Source organism: Botryllus schlosseri, chromosome 2, assembly GCF_051294905.1.
Source record: "Botryllus schlosseri isolate E-star chromosome 2, Bs_hap1, whole genome shotgun sequence".
In the NCBI taxonomy this organism is placed as follows: Eukaryota; Metazoa; Chordata; class Ascidiacea; order Stolidobranchia; family Styelidae; genus Botryllus; species Botryllus schlosseri.
Genome location: NC_137237.1, coordinates 24,002,472 through 24,028,021, shown reverse-complemented (window position 1 = coordinate 24,028,021; position 25,550 = coordinate 24,002,472). Strand labels below are relative to the sequence as shown.

At 40.0% G+C, this 25,550-nt stretch overlaps 3 protein-coding genes across 3 annotated transcripts; 1 reads left to right on the top strand and 2 right to left on the bottom strand.

The window, feature by feature from the left end:
- Window positions 1-4: 4 nt before the first annotated feature.
- On the top strand, window positions 5-5,572 carry LOC145456893 (RNA ligase 1-like). Its single transcript, XM_080335038.1, has 5 exons — window positions 5-222; window positions 1,906-2,008; window positions 2,066-2,201; window positions 2,257-2,460; window positions 3,902-5,572. The coding sequence occupies exons 1-5, from the start codon at window positions 5-7 to the stop codon at window positions 4,273-4,275; spliced, it is 1,035 nt and encodes a 344-aa protein (XP_080191164.1). The 3' UTR covers window positions 4,276-5,572.
- Window positions 4,241-13,134, bottom strand: LOC145456781 (uncharacterized). The gene is made up of 13 exons (XM_080334895.1): window positions 12,520-13,134; window positions 12,333-12,460; window positions 11,713-11,844; window positions 11,176-11,535; window positions 10,967-11,116; window positions 10,410-10,617; window positions 9,917-10,015; window positions 8,377-8,528; window positions 7,526-7,616; window positions 7,312-7,463; window positions 7,133-7,248; window positions 4,590-4,729; window positions 4,241-4,530 (listed from the first exon to the last, which is right to left on the bottom strand). Exons 1-13 carry the CDS (start codon window positions 12,728-12,730, stop codon window positions 4,508-4,510), a joined length of 1,962 nt encoding a protein of 653 aa, XP_080191021.1. The 5' UTR covers window positions 12,731-13,134; the 3' UTR covers window positions 4,241-4,507.
- A 5,431-nt stretch (window positions 13,135-18,565) lies between these two features.
- LOC145456964 (troponin C, body wall muscle-like) lies at window positions 18,566-22,552 on the bottom strand. The gene is made up of 6 exons (XM_080335116.1): window positions 22,423-22,552; window positions 22,336-22,363; window positions 22,124-22,267; window positions 20,733-20,908; window positions 19,206-19,305; window positions 18,566-18,873 (listed from the first exon to the last, which is right to left on the bottom strand). Exons 1-6 carry the CDS (start codon window positions 22,423-22,425, stop codon window positions 18,827-18,829), a joined length of 498 nt encoding a protein of 165 aa, XP_080191242.1. The 5' UTR covers window positions 22,426-22,552; the 3' UTR covers window positions 18,566-18,826.
- Window positions 22,553-25,550: the final 2,998 nt, after the last annotated feature.

Genomic DNA, 25,550 nt, shown 5'->3' with positions numbered 1-25,550 from the left:
CATCATGCTTCGGAATAAGACATGCGCCGTGCAAAGCAAAATGCCTTGCATTCTGAAAACTGTTGTGAGGGAAGCGCCATCGTCAAAAAGGGAAGGTCAAAATTACATTGTAGAGGCTGTGGCAGAATTGTCAGAAGATGCAGTGACTTGTGACGTGAAAAACGGCCGTGCGACAGAGAAAATTGATGGTACATGCTGTCACGTGCGAAAACTTGATGGTAGGTGAGCGCCGGAATACTTAGTTAGACTGCCTGTTGCCATACCGTATTCATCGACAGCACAGTACTCATGTCTAATGCTCTGGAATGTGACTAGGACACTACAAAGCTGCTACTTCCAAAGTCGTAAGAATGCAGAAGAGTGCGTCTTCACAAGCATTCAACAATCAGTCGATACCGGAATGTAGTGTGGGAAAGTGTAAAACATAACACTCCAGGGTTGTAACCAAGTCACAATCAATCTCATTTCTATTGTTTTGACTTGAGTCAAGTCGAGTCATTTTCAATTCACCACCAAGTCAAGTCCAAGTCATAGTGTTCGCTGTTCAGTTTTGGGTTCAAACCTGTTCAAATTTGGGTTCAATCCTATTCAAACACATTTTTCAAACTATGCTATAGTGATATAGAATGGCTCACATTCATAATATCATAACTTTCCTCAGTCCCATCAGTTTCTGGCCCTATTTTCCAAGTATCAGGACTGATAGACAAAATACCAATCATGTGGTGGCTTTACTATTTTTCGAAGTTGCAATGAAATGTCTGGCTTGGCTGTCCTAATCTCGAGTCATATGACTTGGTTCGAGTCCTGCACAATGACTCGAGTACAAGTGGAGTCATGACTCGAGTCATTACAACCCTTCTGAAATAACTTGGGTGTACAATGCTTCGGTTCTGCAGGCTTCGTAAAATGAAGTAGTGTTGAAAACTAACTCTACAGCAATATTACAACTTTGCCTACGTGTACTATGTTTAATAGACTACTTTTACTTGTGCTCAACAGTTTTTAGGCAAAACCACCTACTTACTTTTTACACTTGTATCATAGAAAGTGGAAACTAGTTTTGAGATATGTTTTAATCACTTATGGGTTTGACAGTCATGAAAATTGTGCCTATTTGTGGTGACATTTTGCGTTTGTGAAAATACACATTGCAATTTCAAAAGTGTGCTCAACTGCTAAAAGCATGCAACAGATTGCGACACATCGACCAAATCTACTGAAGCACTTTTCCGGCCTTCATCATCATCATCATCATTGGTTTATTAGCAATTTTATCAGTTCAATACACCACAAAAAATGCGATACAATGAAAAGACAGGAAGATGTCGAAGCGACGAGGAGTAGTCTATGGAATCTGACACCCACCTTGGCCTAGGCGATGTAAAGAGGAGGCATGCACACTGAATGAAAGTAAAGAAGATAGTATAGAAAAAGAATGCGACATGAAATAGGGCGTCATGTCATGGGAAGCGAGAGAGAGAGATATGATATTCTTTTTCGCCTGCACCATCGAGATGCTTTGACGACGGAGTTGCGATACGGCCCCATGAGGTCATCTAGTCTGCGCCCCCGTTTTTTTTTCTCCTCCATGCTATCCGTGATTGCTGAGCGCCTAGCAGGATAGCTGCAGATACCATTTTTCGAGTCTTTGGTATGACCCGGCCGGGAATCGAACCCACGACCTACCGCTCGAGAAGCCGGACGCATAACCATTACACTATCTCGCTCGGAGATCGATAGGTCAGTCGTGGTCCGGTAATCTTGAGGATTTTCTAGTTCCACTTGAAATTCTTTTGATTATCCTTTGAAATTGATACTTTTACATGTAATTGAGTAGAAATTCATGTTACTTCTACTTGAGTGCCAACACTGATTACGTTGACCACCTCTACTAACAGGTAGTCTGATGTTGTGGGCAAGGTTGGACAGGAAACCAAATAAACGGGCTGAGAAGAAATTCAAGGTATTCCAGAGGAAACACAGGCAATGGGAAGCAACAAAAATTGTATGTGGCTTGGAAGTATTATGAAAAACCTATCAGTCATAATAACTATCGACTTAGGGCGAAGAGCCACAGTTTCAATGGAAATTTCCAGATGATCTTAAGCAAGTACCAGAACAGTGGATCCCAGCAGATGGTGTTAATGTTGATAAAACGACTCAATGTCCCATTCCAGACAAAAACGGCCACATACCAGGTTTGTATTTCATGTCACTACTGTACTACGTATTCTAATCATGGCACCGTTACAGGTTGGGTCCCTGTTGACCACACCAATCCGCAATACTGCTGGCACAGCTCAGTTGTTGATTACAATATGAATGTAGCGCTTACTCTGAGACCAGTTGATGCTGGCGACGGTGACACAGTTCTGGAAATCGGAGTGACTCGACTTTCAGATCTTGAGGGAAGCACTTTGGAGCTCATTGGCACCAATATCAATGGAAATCCTTACCGTTCGTATAATCATCACTATATTCGCTTTGACACCAAATTCAAGACGATGTCGGGCCTGCCATATATTTCCAAAAATAGTAGGCTACCTACCCTCAATTTCGAATATGATTTTAATATAAACCATGATTTCAAAATATCAGAGAAATGAAAATAACACAACTACCCTAATTTTAAGTGAAAAATATTATAAAGCCAGTCTCATTTTCTGAGAAGCGTATAGTCGATCAGTAAGGGCTTACCCTAATCTCAAGCCTTCTCGAAACCCCAAAATTTGGCTGAATCATAAGAACAAAAATCTACCATACACGTCTAATATATATATTTTAATAGATAGTGGTGCGCAAAATAACGATGCATAGACACTTAGACAGTGTTAAAAACAACTAAACCATTGAAATATAATTTTCACACGAAACGAAAACATTATAATGAGTATTTATTGCAAATTAGTGGACTTCTGGTGTTCCCTTTCAGATATCAGTTCAGAAATGCGAGGCTTCACCTTGGGAGGTGTCATCGTATTGTTCAATCTCATTCAACAGCATGATACCAGTTAGTTAATCACAAATGAGCTTATAAATTGAATTGACCTTTCAGAAAGACATGTTTTCGATTTCGAACCCCAACATCCCCTGCATACGCCACCGCACACAACGGTCCACAACAACCACAATTCGACTATTGATCGGGCCTAATGAGGACCAAGACAGGCGCATCATCATAATTATGTATGAGTTGAGTGTGTGTCATGACCTCCAAGGCACCTATGAGACTGACTGCTAGAGAGATATTGATACAGATAGAGAACCCATATCAACATGATTACCTTGGGATTATTGTGACACCATAGCGATACCGTCTTCATCCTGATTTCATGTCTCGGCGTCCTTGCTTATTTGGATCAAACTTCAATTTACTCTATTACAAGTTGGGGTAGGTTTTCTCATTCGTTTCAACATCTTCCTGTCTTTCAGTGTCGCAGTATTGTAGTGTGACAAAAAACGTTCAAGTCAGGCATATCTTCCACTTGAGTACATAAAATGAGGCTTGGGAAAAAGCAAAAGCATATAATATGGCACCATGCCACAGTAATCAATACTGCAATAATCACGTGACATAATTCTTGTTCGCAAAATATGGTAACTAAAGTAGGCCTATTGTGTTGAAGACTCCAGTGATGAATTGTCAGTATTCTTAGAGGCTTGTCAAGACTGGATATGGACCTTTCTAGCATGCTGTGCTGACGCTAGAGATAGAATAATTTCTCTCATCTACACTCAGAAAAGCTTAATTCCTATCTATTTGCAGAATATGTGTATTTTTTCCTATATTATTTCATAGTATTGCATTTTTCAAGTCAGTGTTGACTGCGAATCAGCACCCAACTACATTTGTCAAATTAAACGCTGGCTTTCTATCAACATTAATTCCACTTTTTAGGTTTGGGTGACAAGCAGCATCCCATCCATATCCTGACCGAGCACGGCTGCATCCCTGTTCAGGGATTATCTGAAATTTCGTATGAACGTATCCGGAATTGGTTCGAATGTGGCAAGTTTTCACGAGTTGAAGGAGTAGTGTGGCACCTTCCTGAAGGTAGAATGTTCAAACTTCATCGCCATCACATAAAATTGTGTTGGCCGCTACCCAACGATGAACTGCCCCTCCTATCGTCTCTAGCTACAAGGATTGTTTGTAAAACTGAAGATACCACCAATTATCCTCAAAAGTCCATGTTCCACGTTTTTAATGTGTTTGACGGTCAACATTTCAACAAACTTTGTGACATTGGAAAATCAAATTGTATTTCATAGAAATATATTGCTCATTTTTGCACTGGAAATAGTGTATGATGCTGCTATTCCTCCATTCTTCAACATAGGAGGTAGGAATATCAAAATGTGTGTCAGACATTGTTGCATAACTATGTTTTTTGGTTGAAAATCTAGCCCGCAAGACATCTTTGTATCATCATCGGCAGATCACCTGTGCGTTTATTTCACTTATTAGAACGACTCGGCTAGACGAGCTTAAGTTCACCATGATTCAACCAGTTGTTCCTGGAAAACCTAGGAGCAAAATACCACTGTTTGTTTCCCTGATATATTCCTTCATTGTACAATCTTACCTAAACCAAATTTGCTTTTTCCGGCCCCTCGCGGCTTTATCGGCTCTGTGATACCGGACTGTGATTTTCCCAAGCTTTTCCCCTTGTTCCAACCCATCTTCTCCAGCATTTGACGACCCTTGTTGTGGTCAGCAAGCTCTCTGTTTGAGAAAAATATGGGATTGTAATCATTACTAAGGCTTGTGATTTTCATGCTATACTAGTCTACAATTTCTCGAAGGGTAGGCTATTTCTGTGTAGACTGAAAATGGTGCTTTTGGATACAAATAATAATGGGTCTCTCTGTACAGACACCTACTGCCTGTGCTTGTATATTTAGTACAACAGTTCCAATACCCTATCTTGAAAACTTTTTAGATTTGCAAATAACATCCATCTGGACGAGAGCACTCGTCGATAGATTTGTACACAATTTTGCAGGTCAGAATAGAACATCATTGATGGGGTGCAACTAATTAGCTAGTGAACGAAATAGTTGCTGATAATCAATGAAATAGTATTTTGAGGCAATAGCATGGCCCACATGATGTTTCTCTTTTATCTACAACCATCGGGTTCGACCAGTGATTCGCAAAGTGAGCGCCAGCAACCCATAGGGACGCTAGCTACAGATTGAGGGGCGCTGTGGACTGTGGGGAACTGTTTGAGAAAAGCCATACATCAAGAGCTTGCTCTGTGCACCAAAGTCAGATTTTATGAATATGTGGTCACATAGTTCGTGGTCGTACAACGTGCATTTAATCGAAAATCGTTACCAACATTGAGTTGCTCAACCAAACATTTTGTCGCTTGCGTCTTATATTCTCTGCATTACTTTTCATTCAGTGTGCATGCCTCTTCTTTACTTCGCCTAGGCCAAGGTGGATGTCTGATCATAAAGACTACTCAAAGTTGTTTCGACACCTTCCTATCTTGTTTTGTGGTGTTTTGAAACGATTAAAATATTAATAAAACTGAATGATTGATTGAATCAAATAGACCAAGTATTCAGTTACACTTATTGAGCGCAGGTGATGAGCACATATTCAAATGCACGTACGAGGACGATGAAGCATATTGCACCAAAACGAAGTACGGTGATTTGGAAGAGAAATTGTCATGTACGATTGTCTTCAGTGATTGTGTCTGCCCAAGAATTCTTACAAAAATGTAACTCTGACAGAGCGTACATACCTATATTGTGTTGCCAATAAATTAGATCAACACAAAGAGTCTAGGCAATAGTGCAGTGACTGTGAAATGAACCGAAAAACATACTGTCGGGACTCGGAGGGGGCGTTTGATACCTGTTTCGCAGTCAAGGGGGCACCGTGTAAAATGAGTTTGGGAAACACTGAGTTATACCAAACACAATTAACTACTTGTGGAACTTGTTCATACACTGTGTTACCAGGGTTGTAATGACTCGAGTCCGACTCGACTCGAGTCGCGATTTTCTGATGACTCGACTTGACTCGAGTCATTTTTTCAAAATACGGAAATGACTCGACTCGAGTCAATCTGTGTATTGACTCGACTTGGACTCGAGTCATTGCGCATGACTCGGACCAAGTCATTGACTAGAGAATCAGACGGCCAAGACCGACATTTCATTGTAATTTCAAAGAATTGTGAAGTAACCATTCTACTGGGATTTCGTCTGATTGCTACTGGTACTTGAAAATGTGACCAGAAACTGCTAAAAGTGAGGAAAATTAGTACATTATAAATGCGAAACATTCGATATCACCAAACATAGTTATATAAACTGAGTTTATCAAGACTTTAACTGGAAACTGAGCAGTCAAAATAATGACTTGGACTCGGACTCGAGTCATGATACCATGACTCGGACTTGACCCTCTGCTCGATGACTTAGACTCAGACTTGACTCGGTGGTGAATTGCAAATGACTCGAGTCAAAACAATAAAAGTGAAATTGACTTGTGACTCGGAGCCTTGTGACTTGGTTACAACCCAGTGTGTTACGCACATACAGGCAGCAATGAGCATGAATTCGTACTAGATCAGATGATTATTAATTGGATACAAATCATCATTACTTTGAAGGTGGATTTGAATTAGGACATGAAACTTCTCGTGACGTTCTATTTTTATGCGACTTTTGAGCAAATTCCAGCCCAATTTCAATAGGGATTTAGACATGATATGAAATTTATTCAGGATTTGGGATTGGAATCTCAAATCGTGAACAGGATTTGGATCACTGAAACCCACTCGATAACCTAGAAATACGAGGTGTCATGTTCACCATCATAGGTGTATCTTGAATAGTAGTTCAAATAAGGAAGTACATTTCGATTTGAGGTATCACCTACTGCTTATGTGACTGGTTGTGTCTAATTGAAATATGGAATAAAGACTATATTCATTGTAGCAGAATGTGTTGAATCATGTTTCGAAGAAAGGTCACATTTCATAACTCTTGATAACAGTACAGAACTAGAATGTGATAAATGACTGTAATAAATCAAATTACAAAAATTTAGAGCGAGTGCGCCATTGTACAAAACAAACCAACTGTCATCTGGCGGAATACTTACATGTCATACGATGTAGGCATCTCATTTTTCTCATAAGGGTTGTCACTGCCAACAGTTTTTCGTCTCTCTTGTGCTCTGTCTTTGTACCTTGGACCAATTGAAGTCTTTTCTGCTCTCTAGAAAAAAATCGCATTGAGCACCAGAGACAAAGAATTGAATGCGTATCAGATGTTGGCTACATGTAGATGGTACTTTTTCTTGAGGTTCTGCAACTCTGAAACTCTGGCAGCTTGAATATCTCGACCGGTGCTTATTTGTCTTGATTGGGATTGCTCTTGCTGTAGCAAAGCTTTGATTTGGCCTGGCTCACAATCGTCACACGTGTCATACCCTGCATTGCAAGTAGGAATCGGTTTCAGTGTACTGCATGCTTATGATCACCGCAAAACCTACCTGGGTGAAGATGAAGTACAAAAATACAGCGCCCGATCAGTAATATACTTTTGTGCGTAACAGGTATCGGAATGACAGCGGACACACCAGGCTGCAAAATATTATACCTGTTACCATTGACTTAATATTACAGTACTGCTACCAAGTATAACAAATGAGGGTAGAAGAAGGAAGTAGTTTACATTGTTTGAGAAGTATAATAGTAGAAGCTGCAATCATGCGGGTTCTGTATCACAGCCACAACAGGAATCATATATTTGTTTATTTATATTTTTATCAATTCAAACACCACAAGATTGAGGTGAAAGGAAAAGACAGGAAGGTGTCGCAAATGACTTGGAGTCAGCTACTCTTACATGGATGTGTAATTTGCGGTTTGGATATATTTTACAGGTACATCGCTATTGGGAACTTTGACATTCATTACAGCTCAGCAGTTTTTTTTATTTATTTAAGATACAACATTTTAATACAAGGGAGGAGTCTAAATAACTTTTGAGGTCAATCAATAAGACTCCAACTTTATTATCCTACTAACATAGTAACAAAAAAGTCAGAGAGGTATGTATGACGTACGTCCGTAAACTCAATGAGATAGCCAACAGAATTTGCAGGCAATGAAGAGAGGAAATAAGAACTTTAGATCACTTACGGCATTCTTAAAATGAATTACTTAAATTGTCTTGAAACGAATTGCCTTCACTGTACAGTTCTTCCACTTGAAATAATATTTCACCGTATGGTCCAACAAATATTTCAAACTAAACACCACTGTAATTCTCAAGTAATATATTTATGCTCGCTCGAAAACGGGACAATGATAGAGCCATTGAAACACTTTTGTTGCTTACACTGTTCTCAGTGGTGGAATTCAAAGTGGTGCCAGCATCACTGCCAAGATCCGTAATAAAATAGTTTCTCTGCTCCGGATTGTAGGTAACGGTAGCATGCTGTCCGCTCACATCATCTTCGTCAATTTGAATGTCGCAAGTTTCTTCCGAGCCTGTTAGAGATATTACTTGGGAAAACCAATTTTTAATTAAATTAAACACGACTGGCTAGGAAGATTGATTCTTACGATAAGCCGAACAGATTAGATTAGGTATTTTTTCTTTACAAACTAAAAAACAATATAGAGACGAGTATATGTATCTACCGTAGGGTTTAATTGAATACTGTGAAGTGTAGAGATGAAAGAAACTTGCTTTCAGTAAAATGTATAATGATTAACAGTCATACGTGACGTTAACATTACATAATAGTCATAGGCGCCGAACACTAATTTTCCTTACGTATGCGGGTTCGATGACGTCACAAAGAAATGACGTCATGGTGTGACGGAATTGATAATTAGGGTTAATACAGCATCGATTCATGAGGGTTAAGTGCATGCGTAAATGCCGATTATACAATCTCCTCGTGTTAACAAACTTGCGCGTGTAAGCTTGTCAGCGAGTCCGGAAGCGCTGTCAATTAGCGTGATCGCTAGCGAACAATTAAATACGCCGCTTATCAACGCGTATTACGTAACCTCCGCGGCCATTTCCGCAAGGCAAAATTGTCCGAGTTGTTATGGAATCTGTTCTATAATGGCACCGATTTCAGGTTGTTAAAACATTTCTCGTCTTTCACAACTCAAGCCTTGACAAACATCTTCTGGCGGTTATGTTTAAGTATTAGCCGAATTCAATTACGCATGCACGGCGCACGCACAATCGCAAATGTCAGCGGACATTCGATGCCATTCAGTTTGGCGCTAATCGCTAATCAGCATTCACCTAACGGCATTGTCTCCAAGCCATCGACAGGTAGGAGCCAACGTATGCTAGGCTCGAGACGCGATAGTTGGCCAGCGATGATATCTTTCGTACCAGGCCTGTTGCAGATGCGATTGTGTAGGCAAGCGATGATATCGAGCGCGCCAATGCAGATACGATAGTGCAGGCTAGCTATGGTATAGTGCGCACGGGGCCTACTGCTGATGTGATTGTTCAAGCCAGTAACCTAGGCTTGTTGGAGACGCGATAAATCAGGCAAGCGTCCCGTGCGACGATTGCCGAGCGCACGGCAATCAATGACGTACTTTGGCGATCATCTCAGCGGGAAATCGCGTCGCGTTACATTGTGCACATACGAATCTCGCTGATTGGTAACACGCTTTTCGCTAATTGGCCTCGCGCAACGGGTTACCTCGCTCACATAGCACCAGCAGGTAATGTCGTAAACGGAAATACATTGCGATTTGTTCCAAATAACACAATCGGGGGTTTATGCCGATACGTGCCAAACCGAATTCTAGGTATGCCGCATACCTAAGAAGATGTCTAGGTATGCGTGCCATACCTTGCATACCCAGGTTCGGCGCCTATGATAATAGTATGAAATGCTCACCTATAACAGCACCATTACATGTTATCACGAAGAGCGTTCCGATGTCAATACTTTGTGACGAAGTTACCATTGCACGAATACATGGAATCATGCCCGTCTCTAAATATTACAACAATTCATCAGGTGATCTTTATGAGAAACAGATGGAATGGGTTCGCATGAACTAAAAGGCTCTCATCATAGCATAACAGGCGTCGAATTAAAAACTACATAAAAGAAGGAAAATATGCATTAAATTACATCGAATTGTACTCGTTTTTGTCAATGTATTGGATTTTATGGTGACAACATTGTAAAAAACTTAGATCCTCCAATATTCATTCTGAAATAACAACTTTAACTAGCTGATATCCCTGCTTTTACAGTCATAATGTCTTGCTAACTCTTCAACGCTAAAACGATAAAATATGTTGTTATCTTGTCTGAGAATCTAAGTGCATATCAATGTGAGAATACTTTTGAAGCTTACTCAGTGATTTGTTCATCTGTCTACCTGATGTAACATTGGGCTGAAATTCTGAATGTGTATCGAGTGTGTAGTCCACTTTATTTCCTTCTGTGGCAGCATTCGACGAAACCAAGCCATCACGAAGTGTCTCGTTTTCAGTCACGCTGCTGCTGCTGCTGGCATATCTTGGCCGTTTTCGCCTCCGTTTTTGCTTCTTGCCAGATCTCGCACGTTTCTTTGGTCTTGCGTGCACCTTGCAAGGGAAATGAAATCCGTTGTGACCAAATTATCAAGATGCATTCAATTCCGGATGTTCAGAGACTGCCTGGGCTTTGCCGCATCAATGAAGAAGTATTTAAGGAATGGATAATATTGTGTCCTTCACGTGAACCATCCAGCGCATTGTTTGATTAAGAGATCATGCTACGGTATGCTATGGCATAGAAAATGATACCTTAAATGTGTATATATTTCAAGTGCATTGAGAAATACCATAGGCATAGGCACAATGCCGTCACAAAATTCGAAGTTTTTCTATAAATTGCATTCTATTGCGTCTTGGGCAACCGTGGATGGACGAATATATATCGGAAAAAACATACCGGATCACACCAATAATTTGTTTCAACACAGCAGCTAGTAGACGCCAAGCCAGAGCAGTCCAGGCATCTCGAATACTTGGTCGGTATTGATTTGATACGTGCCGTTTCCGAATCAGATACTTGTAAGCTTTTCAAATTTTTTCCCATAGCCTGCGAGTAACCGGTATCCACGCAGGTGAATAGACAAACTCAAATATTCCAATATTTACCCTTTTCTTTATGGGCTTATTTTGCCGACAGCAGCTGGGTAGAATCAAGCATTGACATTCCTTACAAGCATGATACTTGTATTTTTTACGGGATCTATGAGTTTCGGAGTCTGAATAATAGCCCTTAAGTTCCTTTCTGCAAGCAGAAAGTTTGATGCCACGATTGGTGTTTTCAAGTCTTTGCAATTTACACGGAATCGGATCACCGTCCACAGTGTGGGCAGAACCATCATCAACTGTCACTACCGCACCACCGACATATCGAATGCGGTCTTTCAAAAATTCGATGAAGAACTTCTTCATATTGGGCAACTTGTGATCTTTGACCTCGATTTGTTTTCGTTCTCTCGTCAACTGCCTCTGAATTCAACATACAAAATTAATACTCGACCTGAAAATGTTTTGTAAGGCGCCGGTCCGCAGGAAAGAGTGATTGACGAAAAGTTGGCGGCAACGTCTTCTATTTCCGCAGTCAAATTATCACTCTAAATTGGATATAATGTGGGATCGTGGCATTACTCGATCGGAAACACTTACCCGGGGTAGCAGCTCAAGATTTTGAGATTGGTTTTTGTGGGACTCGAGTTGGTAGTGAAATTCGTATTTGCAGGATTCTTGATTGTATCGGTAATAGCAACCATTTTTGTAGTTGTAATAGAGTCTGGATTGCTGAAAATACAAGTTTGTATAACAATTTAGGATTGCAATTCAATTTGTTGATATTTTTCCAGTAGTTCCAGAAGTACTTATTCCGCATTTAAACTAAAACAACATTATACATTATTAGATATTTTAACTGCTTCAACATTTTCAAACAGGTTTTTCGATGATTCGTGTTGCCATTGATATCAGTTTAAGTGGATACTCTATGAACTGACCGTAACTCTGGAAGGAATATCTTACAGTATGTGTTATAGCCCTACTCCTACACAGTCCAATTCTATAGAAACATGTAACACATTATTGCCATTGAATTTAAAGCTTATGGCAACATCAACTGGAAAAATATATATCAGCTTTGTACAGAGTATATGGGTACCTTGGGTATAGGTGGCAGAGATGTGTTGTGTATATGGACAAGCCAAATAACGACGGACCAGCCGATACGGAGTCAATAAATCAGCACAAAGCAATATCGGCACTTCTTCGTTATTTACCGGATAGTAGTAGAGATTTGTGTGATAGTCAAAATAGGTTTTCGTTCTTGGATCGTACACCCAGCCAGATTTAGTCACTACTGATTGTGCCGCATTGCGTATGCTTGCAGCAGTGAGAGTTTCTTCGACTGCGAACAGAACACAAATTCTTTTATCTTGAGCGTGAAAGAATAATTCGTCAACATACCATTGTTGTGTAATCCAGAAGCCATTCGCCTCTTAAGCTCAGCCAAGTCCACATCCACAACCACAAAATCAGTCTGGCACGAAGCATCAACCAGGTGATTTTCACCAGAAGCGTTCTGCAAACATCCACCATCACCGTTCTCGCCTTTGGTTAAATTTTCAGCCCATTCAACTTCATGACTGGACTGCATAATCCCGTGGCTGGTATGCATCCAGCAATATCAGGGCAAGGCAAAGCGAACAATACAAAACGAATGGCGCGTCCTCCCCAAGAAAGCCAAATTCAATAAATTAAGCGAAAATACTGGCTTATCGGGGGATTTCCCAATTTCGATATCACTCGGGCCTCGGGGATTCGAAACTAACCTTCGTAGGTTAGTTATCAGAGATGAGCGGATTTGAAATTTCTATGTCCTAATCCAATCCCAATCCGAACCTTCAAATCCAAATCCTAATCCATAACTTTTTCATATTCAAGTCCATGTCCGATCCTAATCCGATTCCAACTGGAAATTCAGAAGAAAAAAACTAATTTATGCAATGGAGGGATTCGAAAATGTTCTTTCACAACCAACGATTCACTTGATTCAAGATAACCTAGCAACCATAAGTACATTAATAACTGATCTGAATAAAGTTTGTCGCCATTCGCCACACGACATTTCAATCTCCCAGAAAAAAAAGTAAATCCAATCCAAATCCTAATCCGTTCTGAAAAAAAATGTCTAATCCAAATCCAATCCAAATCCGACAAAATTTCACAAATCCTGTTTTTTCAAAACGTAATCCTAATCCATGCTCATCTCTGTTAGTTATCTATAGCGAAACCTTCGGAGGTTCGGACCCGGAGAGAGAGAGGGAAAAAGAGAGAGAGTGAGTATCGGATGTAAACATTCGATAGTATGAGTAAGTAGCATTCGATTTTGTAAACATTCAATAGAGTAATGAGCAATTGATGACTTTTGAGTTGAGCTAAAACTTCAAAGTGTTCACCATACAGCGTGTGTCTGGAGTAGAATGAAGTAATTTTAGGAACTACTGACTTAAATTCGCCTACCTGAGCCCAGAGGTGATCAGGATCTGTAGCCGAATCAGATGTTCATCGGCTGTTAGCCCAGCAGGACAGGTTCCGGATTTTTATGTTGCATTGAAAGTCGGATTTTTACAGGATTTTCCAACGAAATATGTAAAAAGTAGCAGGGTTATACCACTGAGTACTCTCATTTCCCACTCTCCTCTCTCCCTCTCCTCTCCATCTCTCTCTCTCTCTCTCTATCTATCTATCTGTGTGTCTCTCTCTCTCTCTCTCTCTGTGTGTCAGAGATGAGCGGATTTAACATTTCTATGTCCTAATCGAATCCAAATCCGAACCTTCAAATCCAAATCCCAATCCTAATCCATAACTTTTTCATATTCAAGTTCATGTCCAATCCTAATCCGATTCCAACTGGAAATTCAGAAAAAATACTAATTTACGCAATGGAGGGATTCGAAAATTTTCTTTCACAACCAACGATTCACTTGATTCAAGATAACTTAGTAACCATAAGTACATTAATTACTGATCTGAATAAAGTTTGTCGCCATTCGCCACACGACATTTCAATCTCCCAGAAAATAGGTAAATCCAATCCAAATCCTAATCCGTTCCGAAAAAAATGTCTAATCCAAATCCAATCCAAATCCGACAAAATTTCACAAATCCTGTTTTTTCAAAACCTAATCCTAATCCATGCTCATCTCTGCTCTGTGTGTGTGTGTAGGTCACTAGGACGTGGAGCACTCACTGAGCTATATAAACATTCCTCGGAAATTTATCATTCATTATAGGCCTACATCAGTATCAGTTTATTAATATTTTCATCATTTCAAAATACCACAAGGCTGCGATACAATGAAAAGATAGGAAGGTGTCGAAACGGGTTGGAGTAGTCTTTGATCTCAGACACTCACCTTGGCCCAGGCGAAGTAGAGAAGAGGCATGCACAGTTGCACACGGAATGAAATGTAAAGCAGAGAATAAAAGGCAAGCGACAAAATGAAGTGGAGTGTGGCGGAAGGCGCAAGATCGATGTGTTGGTCGTGGTCCGGTAATCCTGAAGGCTGACTAGTACTAATTTAGAGAAATTGCTCGTATTTCGACTTGAATGTTAACATGCCTCATATTACCATCACTGTCTTTTATTATTACCATGGCGACAACAGCCTTAGCTGGTGTATTTTGATGAAAGTCGACTCCAAGGCACACAAGTGAAAGTGTGAACGACCCTTTCCGCGTACGCGAAATCTGTCGACTCGATAATTTCTCGCACATGCGGGATCATCTAACAATGTGTTTGCCAATTGCAGAATTTATGGCGTTTGATTGTTTCGCATCAATATTTGAGCGGATGGGTCAAGGATGAGCTTCTCACCGAGCGTGAGGCGCGTGTTCTAATGAATCTAGGGACATGCTGATTTATGCGTTCCTGCGGGCGCTTTAACGTTCTTCCAGGGTTGTAATGACTCGAGATTCATGACTCGACTCATGTCACGATTTTCTGACGACACGACTTGAATCGAGTCATTTTCTCAAAATACGGAAATGACTCGACTCGACTCGAGTCAATATGTGTATTGACTCGACTTGGACTCGAGTCATTACGCATGGCTCGAACCAATAAGTCATATGACTCGAGACTCAGACGGCCCAGAGCGACGTTACATTGTAATTTCGAAAAGTAGTAAAGTATAACCACCCTACTGGGAGTTCGTCTGTTGGTACTGATACTTGAAAATGCGACCAGAAACTATTAAAAGTGAAGAAAATTAGTATATTATACATGCGAACGATTCGATATCAGAGTTATAACAGAGGGTTTAACAGGACTTTTTCTGGAAACTGAGAGAGAGAGAGTCTTTATTTTCATCGAACCAAAATACATAACAAACGGCAGTGATGGTGGTACAGAAAATATGCGTGCACAGTATTCGGTATTAGATAGGAATGATCGATAAGACCATGAAGGTCATCTAGTCTGATCACACCAGCATCAAACAGGTACACTTGACTCAGAACAGTCTGGCTGTAAGAAATGTTTAGTTAGGAAAAGAAAATAGAAAAAAAAATTAAACAATGGTAGCAAATGATCAATGAAGCAATGTCTGGGCGAGGTAGGGCAACAGTGTTAGTGTAACGACAAGAGGTGATCAAGTAGGGCTTTTTTGAATCTATTATAAGGCAATTCACGGATATGTGATGGTAATGCATTCCAGATGATAGGTCCCGAGTAGTCGATAGATCTCTTAGTTAGGTTGCTATTGGGTTGGGGTAAGTAGACGTTTCCTTTAGACGAAGATCTCGTGTAATGGGAATGGACATGTTTAGCAGGTATGAAAAAGTCATCAAACACAGGAGGCAGACTATTGGAAAAATACTTGTGAACAACTTTTGATACTTCGAAGCGATACAGTTCATCAACTCGCAAAATTCGATGCTTACGGTAGTAAGGCGATAAATTGGTACGTAAAGGTACAGATGAGATCAGCCGTATTGCACGGTTTTGCAGGGTTCGAATTCTGCACAAAAATGTTGTACATGCATTTCCCCATACTACGATTCCATACTGCAGATGCGAGTGAGCAGTCAACACAATGACTTGGACTCGGACTCGAGTCATAATACCATGACTCGGACTCGAACCTCTGCTCGATGACTTGTACTCGGACTCGATGGCAAATTGAAAATGACTCGACTTGACACCACAATTGGCTTGTGACTCGGAGCCTTAATTGTGACAATCCCTGTGTTTTTCCCGCAGTGAATTCGTAAACTACATTACACTGTTGAAGAGCAGGCAGCACGTCTTTACGTGTTGCAGAGAGCAGTTACGTTGTTGTGAAAATCACGTTGGTCTACTCTGTGTCATTTGTTTGTTTGTTTTGGGGTATTCATGGTGTTTGTCGACTACTATGGTCATTTACACCAGGCCGATATTCTTCTTATTTTCCGTAACGCCGACTTATAGCACGGCCCACCTCGAGGCTTTTTGTAAGACACCGCTGACGCGGATGAGGTGGCGAGGAGGAGCCTAGGTAAACCTCCAACACTTAGGTGTCGGAATTCGGAAGTCGACCTCGGTCGGACTCGAACCCACACCCATTGGTGTTGCAACCGTGGATTATACCACTGCGCTATCTCGCCACCCTCACTGTGTCGTTGATTTAAAAAAGTCATCACCGTGCTGTGTGCCACCCCGCGGCCGCCCCCTTGCAGCCTGGGCAGAGCCAGAACTGACAGGTGGCTGTTACGCCACTGCTTTGGGTTATATAGTTTTTATTTCTTAGGGTGTTTACCAATAGCTTGCTGACGTTACTTGGTCTACTTTATGAGCTACGTCGGTGGCAATTCCAATTATTCTGAATGTGCAAGTTTTAGTAGCTGGCAATTGTATGTATATAATTATTTGAAAATCGGCATTATCTGAAACGCTACCTCGGAAAATCTATATCTAGAAGTAAACGGATGATAATGCTCACAAAATGGCAAGGCCGAAATTCGCCACCAGAGAAAGACGCCACCCTATTTACCAGATAAGACGTTCCGATTTCACGATTAGAAACTTTCATGCCCAATATATTTCACAAGAATGCAGTGATGGCACAGAAACCATAAGGGCTCTCCGCGATACGAAGTCTCCCAGTATAGCTCATCTAAAATGGATATTGGGCGTCCATGTGGTCCATTACGACTGTCCACTGGAATGCGGTTTTTCGTTATATAAGTAGGGCTAGCAACAATGATTCGAGTACTCGAATCTGAATCGAGTATTAATTTTAATGATTCGAGTCGAGTAGTAAAAGACGAATTTTTCGAGTACTGATATTATACGCTTCTCGCCACTAAAAGTTAATTTATCATCAAAAATTATAGCGTCTATACTCTTTTCCACTGTGGAAGCCATGAAACCTTAATTGTCCGTATTGCAGCATAGAAAACAGGGCATGAAGTACAAGTACAAAGCTACGAACGTTACTGGAAATACCACATTTCCGAAGTCATGATCATCCCACAACATTGTCACAAAGTGCAATGGAATCGGTATGGTCGAAAAATACTAAGTATAGTTAATGTGATGGATAGCACGGATTATATTCTTTGTGGTGGCATAAAGAGGTACAAATTTGAACTTTAACATATTACACTCTGTTATGACGTCATAATGAGCGATACTCGAATACTCGACTCGACTCGAAGCAAAATACGTGATTCAGAATCGAATCACTCAGGTACTCGAAAATGCCCAGCCCTATATATAAGTAATCGAACTGCGGCTGTGAATATCAAAACGGTTCGACACCCCTGACGCTGACCTATATTCCTGTATTCATGGGTTGTCCGTATAATATGTGATATCTACGTCATGATGAGCATGGTGATTAAGTTGAGTTTCAGTGAGGGTATCAAATAGCCTACGCGACCCGCGAGGATTTTATATTTGAGAAAAACGATGTGCATGTGCATGATATTTCCAGTATCATTTTTTTTCTATGGATGACACAAATTTCATTTTAAAGATCTCATTGATTAGCTCTGCTTTCGGACCAGGCCACCCGTTAAATTAGTTCTAGCTGGGTATGACATTGAGCTGGTATCATCATCACTCGATATGTTAACCAAACAATCGAAGATCCGATCTCAATTGTGTGAATTTATCCTTGATTTATAATTATGGAATGGGTATGAGGGCAAAAACGTTCTTTGACTAGTTTTATACACTAGCTTTCACAAGAGACAGGAACACATCTTCCTAATTTAGTGTGCTAGCATGTGTCTCAAGCGTTTGAGAGAGTTTAGGCTAAACTCAGTCAATGAATTAATCTGCCTGTATAGTACCCGCTAAACTGCGGTAGTTATTCAAGGTACAAATTCATAAAATTCAGTATCTCGATCTTCGTGTCACTGTCACTATAACGTATACTCGTCGCTCCATTATCTGATTTCTACCGATTGCTCTGGCGGCTGGTTGCATCTGTCTCTGTAAGTTTCGAAACGTGCGTATAACTAATTCAAGATTCAAAAGCATTATTGTCACGCAATATTCTCGGATTGCATAAAATCAATGTAAATTCACTTACAATGTGACAGCAACATTCCTAGAATCACACCAGAACAAAATTAAACTTTTATACAGCCTATATTATTTTGCGACAAAACGATCGATATGGTGCAATGTCATGGGAAATGTACGCTTACAGGGAATACATATAACTTCACGTCTTTTGGGATATTTAAAAGAAATGATCATACGTAACTGTACCCGGCGCAATTATGACTGAACTTGGCCTTCCATGTCTTTCATGATTGACACCCATTCTAAAAAGAATCCAAATATAAGAGGTGTATAATGTTCATACTTACGGTGTGGTTAAATCTATATAAAAAAAATGCGTGGATAATTTATGTTTAAAGATGCAAACCCGTGACAGATTTGATCTAGTCTACAGATGCATATGATAATACCCAAAATTCATACAAGCAAAGCGAAGATTACAAAACCATTCCAATGTTTTTATTCCGTTTTGCAAACATAGCATATCCGATCCAAATCCCAAATCATTGCCGCTTCATTGAAGTCCAAATCCCAATGCCCATGTCCAGTACTCAATAAATGCAAATGGATATTGTAAATACGCATTTGAACAAACCATCGAAATCAATCACATTGTCTTTGTTGTCGTCACAATTATTCAAGAATTCATCAATTTCCCAATCGTGTACTTTTTCGCCCGTTGATTGCATTGCGACCTGCAGTAAAAATGATTCATTTTAGTCTATCTAAAAAAATCCTAGAGGTAATCCTAAAGTTATCCAGATAGCAAACTAACAAAGGCATTCAATCTTGACGTATTAAAATATCAAATGTGTCGTTGCACGCACAAGTGCGTATCGCCCTCGCCGTTTTTTGCCATATTACATATTTCCAATTTCAAACACAAGCAATTTGTATTGTTCATTAGCATGGCTGGTCAAGTACAGGAGTGATTCGATTATGAATCGAGTATTATTCGCAATGAGTCGAGCATTCGAGTGTCATTCTGTATGACGTCACAACAGTATGGATAATGTGTGACCTTCAAATATGTACCTTTTATGAAACCAAAAATAATATAATGCCAGTTTTACATCACAGTGAAGGATATTCAATTCAATTCAAATTATTGCTAAAAATTTCATCATAATACACCGAAAGACTGCGATACAATGAAAGATAAGAACGTCTCGAAATGACTTGGAGTGGCCAAGGCGACGTAAAAAAGGAGGCATGTACACTTAATGAAAACTATAAACAGATAATATAAAAGGACAGGTGACAGAAAAAAGAGGGCATGTGTCGGAAGGCGAGATCGATATGTCAGGTCGCGGTCCTGTAGACTAGAGGAGCGAGCTATAGTAGATTTATTGACTCAATATTTCGACTTGAATGTGGACATGCTCGATGACTGTCGGATAGCCGGCGAGATACTGTTGCACAAATCTGGTCCGGCATATTTGATAGAACTTTTTTGTCTATCATATGATATAGTTTTTGACAATATGCATTTCATTGCCCTTCCTTCAGACTTCAGAGATATGTCATTTCCACTAACGTACGACCAATTGTGGTTTACAGTTGAAAAATTGCCGAAATTATACATCTCGATGATTAATTACCTCTTTGTGAAAAGGAGCGTATCATTTCAGTACTAGAGCAAATCATATCTCACTAGTCAACTCGAATCATTATAATTAATACTCGATTTAGATTCGAGTAGTCGAATTATTGTGTCCACTGCCCACTGCCCAGCCATAGTTATTAGTCGTCATACTACAGTTAGTCAGTATGTTTTATACATCTCACCACCAAACACAACATGGTAAGGATTGGTAGACGACGGGGACCGGTATACACATTGTACACAGCGTAAAATATGCATCAGAGCAAGAACAAAGAAAACGTAGCAAGTGGAACAGTATTATACATCACAGTATTACATCACTACGAGACATTGTCACGATCTCCTTGCTGCTGCTTGCCGAGAGTGCGTACAATTTGATGGTAATATATCAGGACATTTTAGATGCACGTGTCGGCATACGATAGAATCCGTGTTAAACTACAGCGACACATACCGATGTAGCGACGACCAACGTAAGTCGCAATTTGCTGTGATTTTAATGTGTGAATTTCTTACTTTAAGTTCGTCTTTGGTAATGAATCCATCTCCGTTTTTATCATACCATCGGAATGACTCTTGGAGGAGTTTTTTGAAACCGCTCGACAGATCGTCTTCAGTTTTCTTGTCGGAAACTTGTCCGGATATTGTTCGACTCATGTAACCCAGAAAATCCTCAAGGCACATTGCTCCACCTTGCAGAAGATTGTAATACAAAATGACATCAGAAGTTACGTAGAATTCATTTGCAACATCGATTATGGCTGATATTGTGGATACTGGATAATTTACTGAAGTTAGGACATTGATCGTCATATACCGACTGCAATGTTATTATGAAATTACTGACATCATAATTTGTCAAATGGTATTATAATTGTTATATATCAATTGAAGCAGGGCTATGACGATTTCATAATAATTGGTTACACTAATTAGCTTATAGGTAAGTGATATGGTAGATGTGAGTATATGACGCATGCTCTTTATGCTTGCCAAGTCTTGTGGTTTGAAAACCTGATATTACGCGCGTACGATCATTTGCCGGTTTTGAAATGGACTTTCGAATGTGTCACAAAGTCCACGATGACTTGACCTATTGGTAAGCAACGCCGGCAGCTCGAAATCCAGATCGAGGGCAACAGAATTGAATCGGTAGAACTATGGGACATTAATTTAATCCAGAACATTATCTTATCCTACTTGCTAAAATTTTATGCACATCTTTCTCGCATTAGATACTACTCCAGTGAAACCTCTTCATTGTAGCGTATTGTAGGGTAAAGTTGGACAGGACATTGCCATTGTTTTAAAACGGTATATGTTGTTGGATAATAAGAGAAATCCTCTCCAATGTCACAGGACAATAGATTTCATCCGGATGAAGTGAGACATCTGACCATCTTATAGTAGAGTTACCCTATTTTGGAAATCTGAACAATGGACACTTTTTCGAAATTTTCAGACTCGCAATACCGGAGGAAAATCCTGAAAATCGTAAATGTTTTGCACTTCGTGGTCGGTTGAAAAAATAGGCCAACTTTCTGGCTCAGCTCCGAAAATACAGTTATCCTTTCACATTATCAGTTGGTTGACTACAAAAAAGGTCAACTTTCCGGGTCAGCTCCCGAAATAACCGCCGGAGCGTTAGGTCGTTACTTCAGTGCTGATTTAGTGTATCTCAGTCAAATTTTGCCCTATATTTAACCAAAATCCTCGAAAAAAGGACATTTGGGCGTCCTCCGAGGACACTTTCAAAAAAGTCACAAAAGAGGATAAATCCTCTCAAAAGAAGACGTATGGTAACCCTATCTTATAGCCACCATCGGTGTTAATAATAATAATAACAATAACATTACTAAATAGCACTGCTGCAATTGTAGACCTCAATAAATATCAAGCTATATCACCGCTGCCGTTATCTTTCACAATTTCTTCCAGTTCATCATCTGTCGATTCTTGTCCGAGCATGCGCAGTACCTTGCCCAATGCCTCGGTGTCTAGAAAACCACCCTCCGTATCCTTGGTGAAAATCTCAAAAGCGGCCGTAAACTCTGAATAGATTGTAACGCCCACAATACATTCCTTTTGAGCAATATCAATGATGCAAATTTCATCGTACCATCTTGCAGTTCTTTTGTTAAAGTACTCTGAATAAGATCATATAATTTCTTTAGTTTTGCCTGAGACCTCAAAAATAATTTCTTACCATCTTTAATTTTTAAATTCCCAGACGCCGTAAACTTGCCCAAATACTTTGAGATCGAAGCCAATCGCTTAATATATAGCAACGGAAACGGTTCGATAGAGGTTATCGGTACTATAGGTGCAAATGATATGAATCATACTAAATAGACATGTTATGGCACTTGGCCATTCATCGGTATAGTGTGAAGTGATCAATTCTCGTTGACATGCATACGATGACCTTGCATTCTGCTGTTGTATAGTTTCGGAGAGCTGGGAAATATGAGCGATAGGAAACGCGCGGCGCTTCGTATAGCTTTGAAACAAAATAAACGTATTTCGAAAAAAAAATATGTTGCTTTTGAGATTTTGTTCATTTCCCAGAGACGGTTTCGTTTATTTTATAGTGGTCGAAGGTAGAATAACTGCTGTAGTATTGTATGTGGCGCTTGCGCAACGTCTTTGCGACAATGCACTTTCAAATTGAGTGAGACGTAATGCGAGATGCGTCGATTTTCGGGGTTCTGCCTGCGAGTCATTTTCGGTCAAATGCAGTCCTCCTTACGCCGGCGAGAATGGATTGCTGGGGTCATTAGTGCATCTGAAATTATACATCTACGTTAAATTTCAAGTATTCATAGCATGCACGGCTTCGTTGCTACACCTCGGTAATGGGAGATATAAGGCAGAATAGCCGGTCTCTATCAATAGAAACTGCTCTAATTTCATTTTGAATATCATAATCTTGGTTGTGTCGCTCCTATGGTATGCAGAAATTCGCATCACACTGCGGGCCTGAAAACGACGGCATCCGTGCTTTGATATCCTCGCATGTGATAACTGATAATAATCTTTTTGTCGAATGATGAATCGAATGCATGGTATATTGCTGTAGTTGTGACCACAATATGTTGGAATTAAGAAAAAACGGCAAGAGATTGTCTACCATCGAACCAATACATGATTTCTACGATTCCCTACTGTCACCGGCAAACTTCCACCATACACACCATCAGTATGCCCGAATTATAGTGGGTTGATTGTCACGCGCCAAAATCCATTGCCAATAGATTTGATAAATTGCTTGCAGTAAAAAAAATAATCTTCCGGGCAAGTGCGACAGCTTTTGTTATTACCAGAAAACGAATCGCATCGGCCCTCGCTGGCAACGGCAAAAAATAAAAATCAGAAGCAGGCGAACGCGGGACAAGCTCATGTTAAAATTTGCGTTTGTTGCATTATTTATTTACTAACGAAAGAAGTGTCTCTTTCAGTTTATTCTGATACGTTTGGGCGATTCCAAGATATTTTACTATATAGCAGACGGGAAAGTCACGAAGTAATTAGATGTAATGAAGTAATTATAATAACAATGGACTCGGCCGAAGATGTTTTTGAAGGCCAAGTCCTATTTATATTTAAAATATGTTGCCCAAAAATATATGTAATTTTCAGCAGTGCAATATGTGCATTTGTGCAACTGCGCACTGCGCACGCGTGATTTGTAACATCAAAAACTCTTCTAGTTGAAGTTAAAAGCCCACGTGCAATTTTGTTTGTTGCAATCTTCCTATAGCCGGATGCTGCGGGAACCGGGAACCACCTTTCATTGATGACAGTGCCATTATCTCATATATTCCGGATACACCAGCATACTCAGGAATGGTTCTCGTTCGCAGGAAGACGAATTTTATCGAAGGTTCTCTGTGAAGACGCGACGTGACCGAATAACTTATGACGTCACTTGATGTTTAAATTGGAATGCTAATTCCAAGCAAATGTTCGCACAAATATACATATTTTATTTAGATTTTTCGATCTCATATTACGGCCCGCTTATCGGAACTATAGCAAATATCTAGATTAAATTGTTCGGAATTTATGTTCGATAGGAGAGGTATTGGAAAGCGCTTTTGTCCACGATCCTGTCTGCATAAGATATTGTTGAAGCTTATACACTATACAGCAGTCATTAATCAGAGCTTGATTCAATTCGTCTGATGTTACTCATAACGATCCAAATTTAACGAAATGTCTTCTCGCATCTTGTATTAATCACTGGTCAGTAAAATTTTAAAATATCCCAGGTCTCTGTTAGAAGTTTCGGTGACGATGCAAAACCTGGCAAGACCTACAGACAGGTGAGGTGAGATGACGCTGTTCAGACCCAGCCATCTCGTGTTGCCGGATGGGTTCGCATCATTTGAAAAGAGTAAAACTGCCACGGCACCCCGTTGATCCAGATCCTGCATTACGATGACATAGTATAACTTCAAGAATTGCTAGTAGTCATGAATTTGCGATGATCACGAAGGTATACAATTAGGGTTGCATTTAAAACAAAAATCAATTTAAAACAAGCATGTTTAAAATAAGGCCCCACTTTAAAACATGTTTTTATCGTATTTTAAAGCCACGACGTCACGAATATTCAATTGCGACGTCATAGTGGATTGACATTGATAATTGAAAATATATGGTAAATATAGCTCCTTTGACGAAATATCTGTACTATCAATGTTGAACCGACTATTTTGTTGGTTTTAACCATCCCATATCGATATACGTTGGATATATCGGGTGGTAATTGTCCGTAGGCTCATACAACATGTTTTTTGGAAAGTATTTACACAATTATGGCATAATTTTACAGCTTGAAAAAAACACAATTTTTTTAAAGGCCTTTATTTAAAACACTGTTTAAAACATGTTTTAAAAGTGTTTCAAACGCCGTTTGTTTTAAATGCAACGCTATATACAATATGCATATTGCAGATTTGAGAACTATAGCATGAACTAATGACAGACAGAGGTAAAAGGCGCTTCTTCCCGATCTTCTTATTCATTTTACTTACTTGAGTACTTTGAAGAGTTGCCGTATTCTATTTCTACTAGAAGCATAGAAGAATTTGGCACAGGAGTCATGCACCTACAGTACACGGAATCCGCTTGCATCATGTCACCTGTAAGGACCAGATGAGTCGATCTTCGTGGTTAGGTCGAAGTGGAGAAGGGTTCCGTGAGAACAGCAGTTGGACATAAGTCATGCATTCGACCCTAATGAATATGCGAAACCGGTTTTCGATCGCGGGGCGTTGCTCTTCTTCTTCCGGCGGAGTTCGAAAGGGAATCTAGCATTCCCAAGTCGCA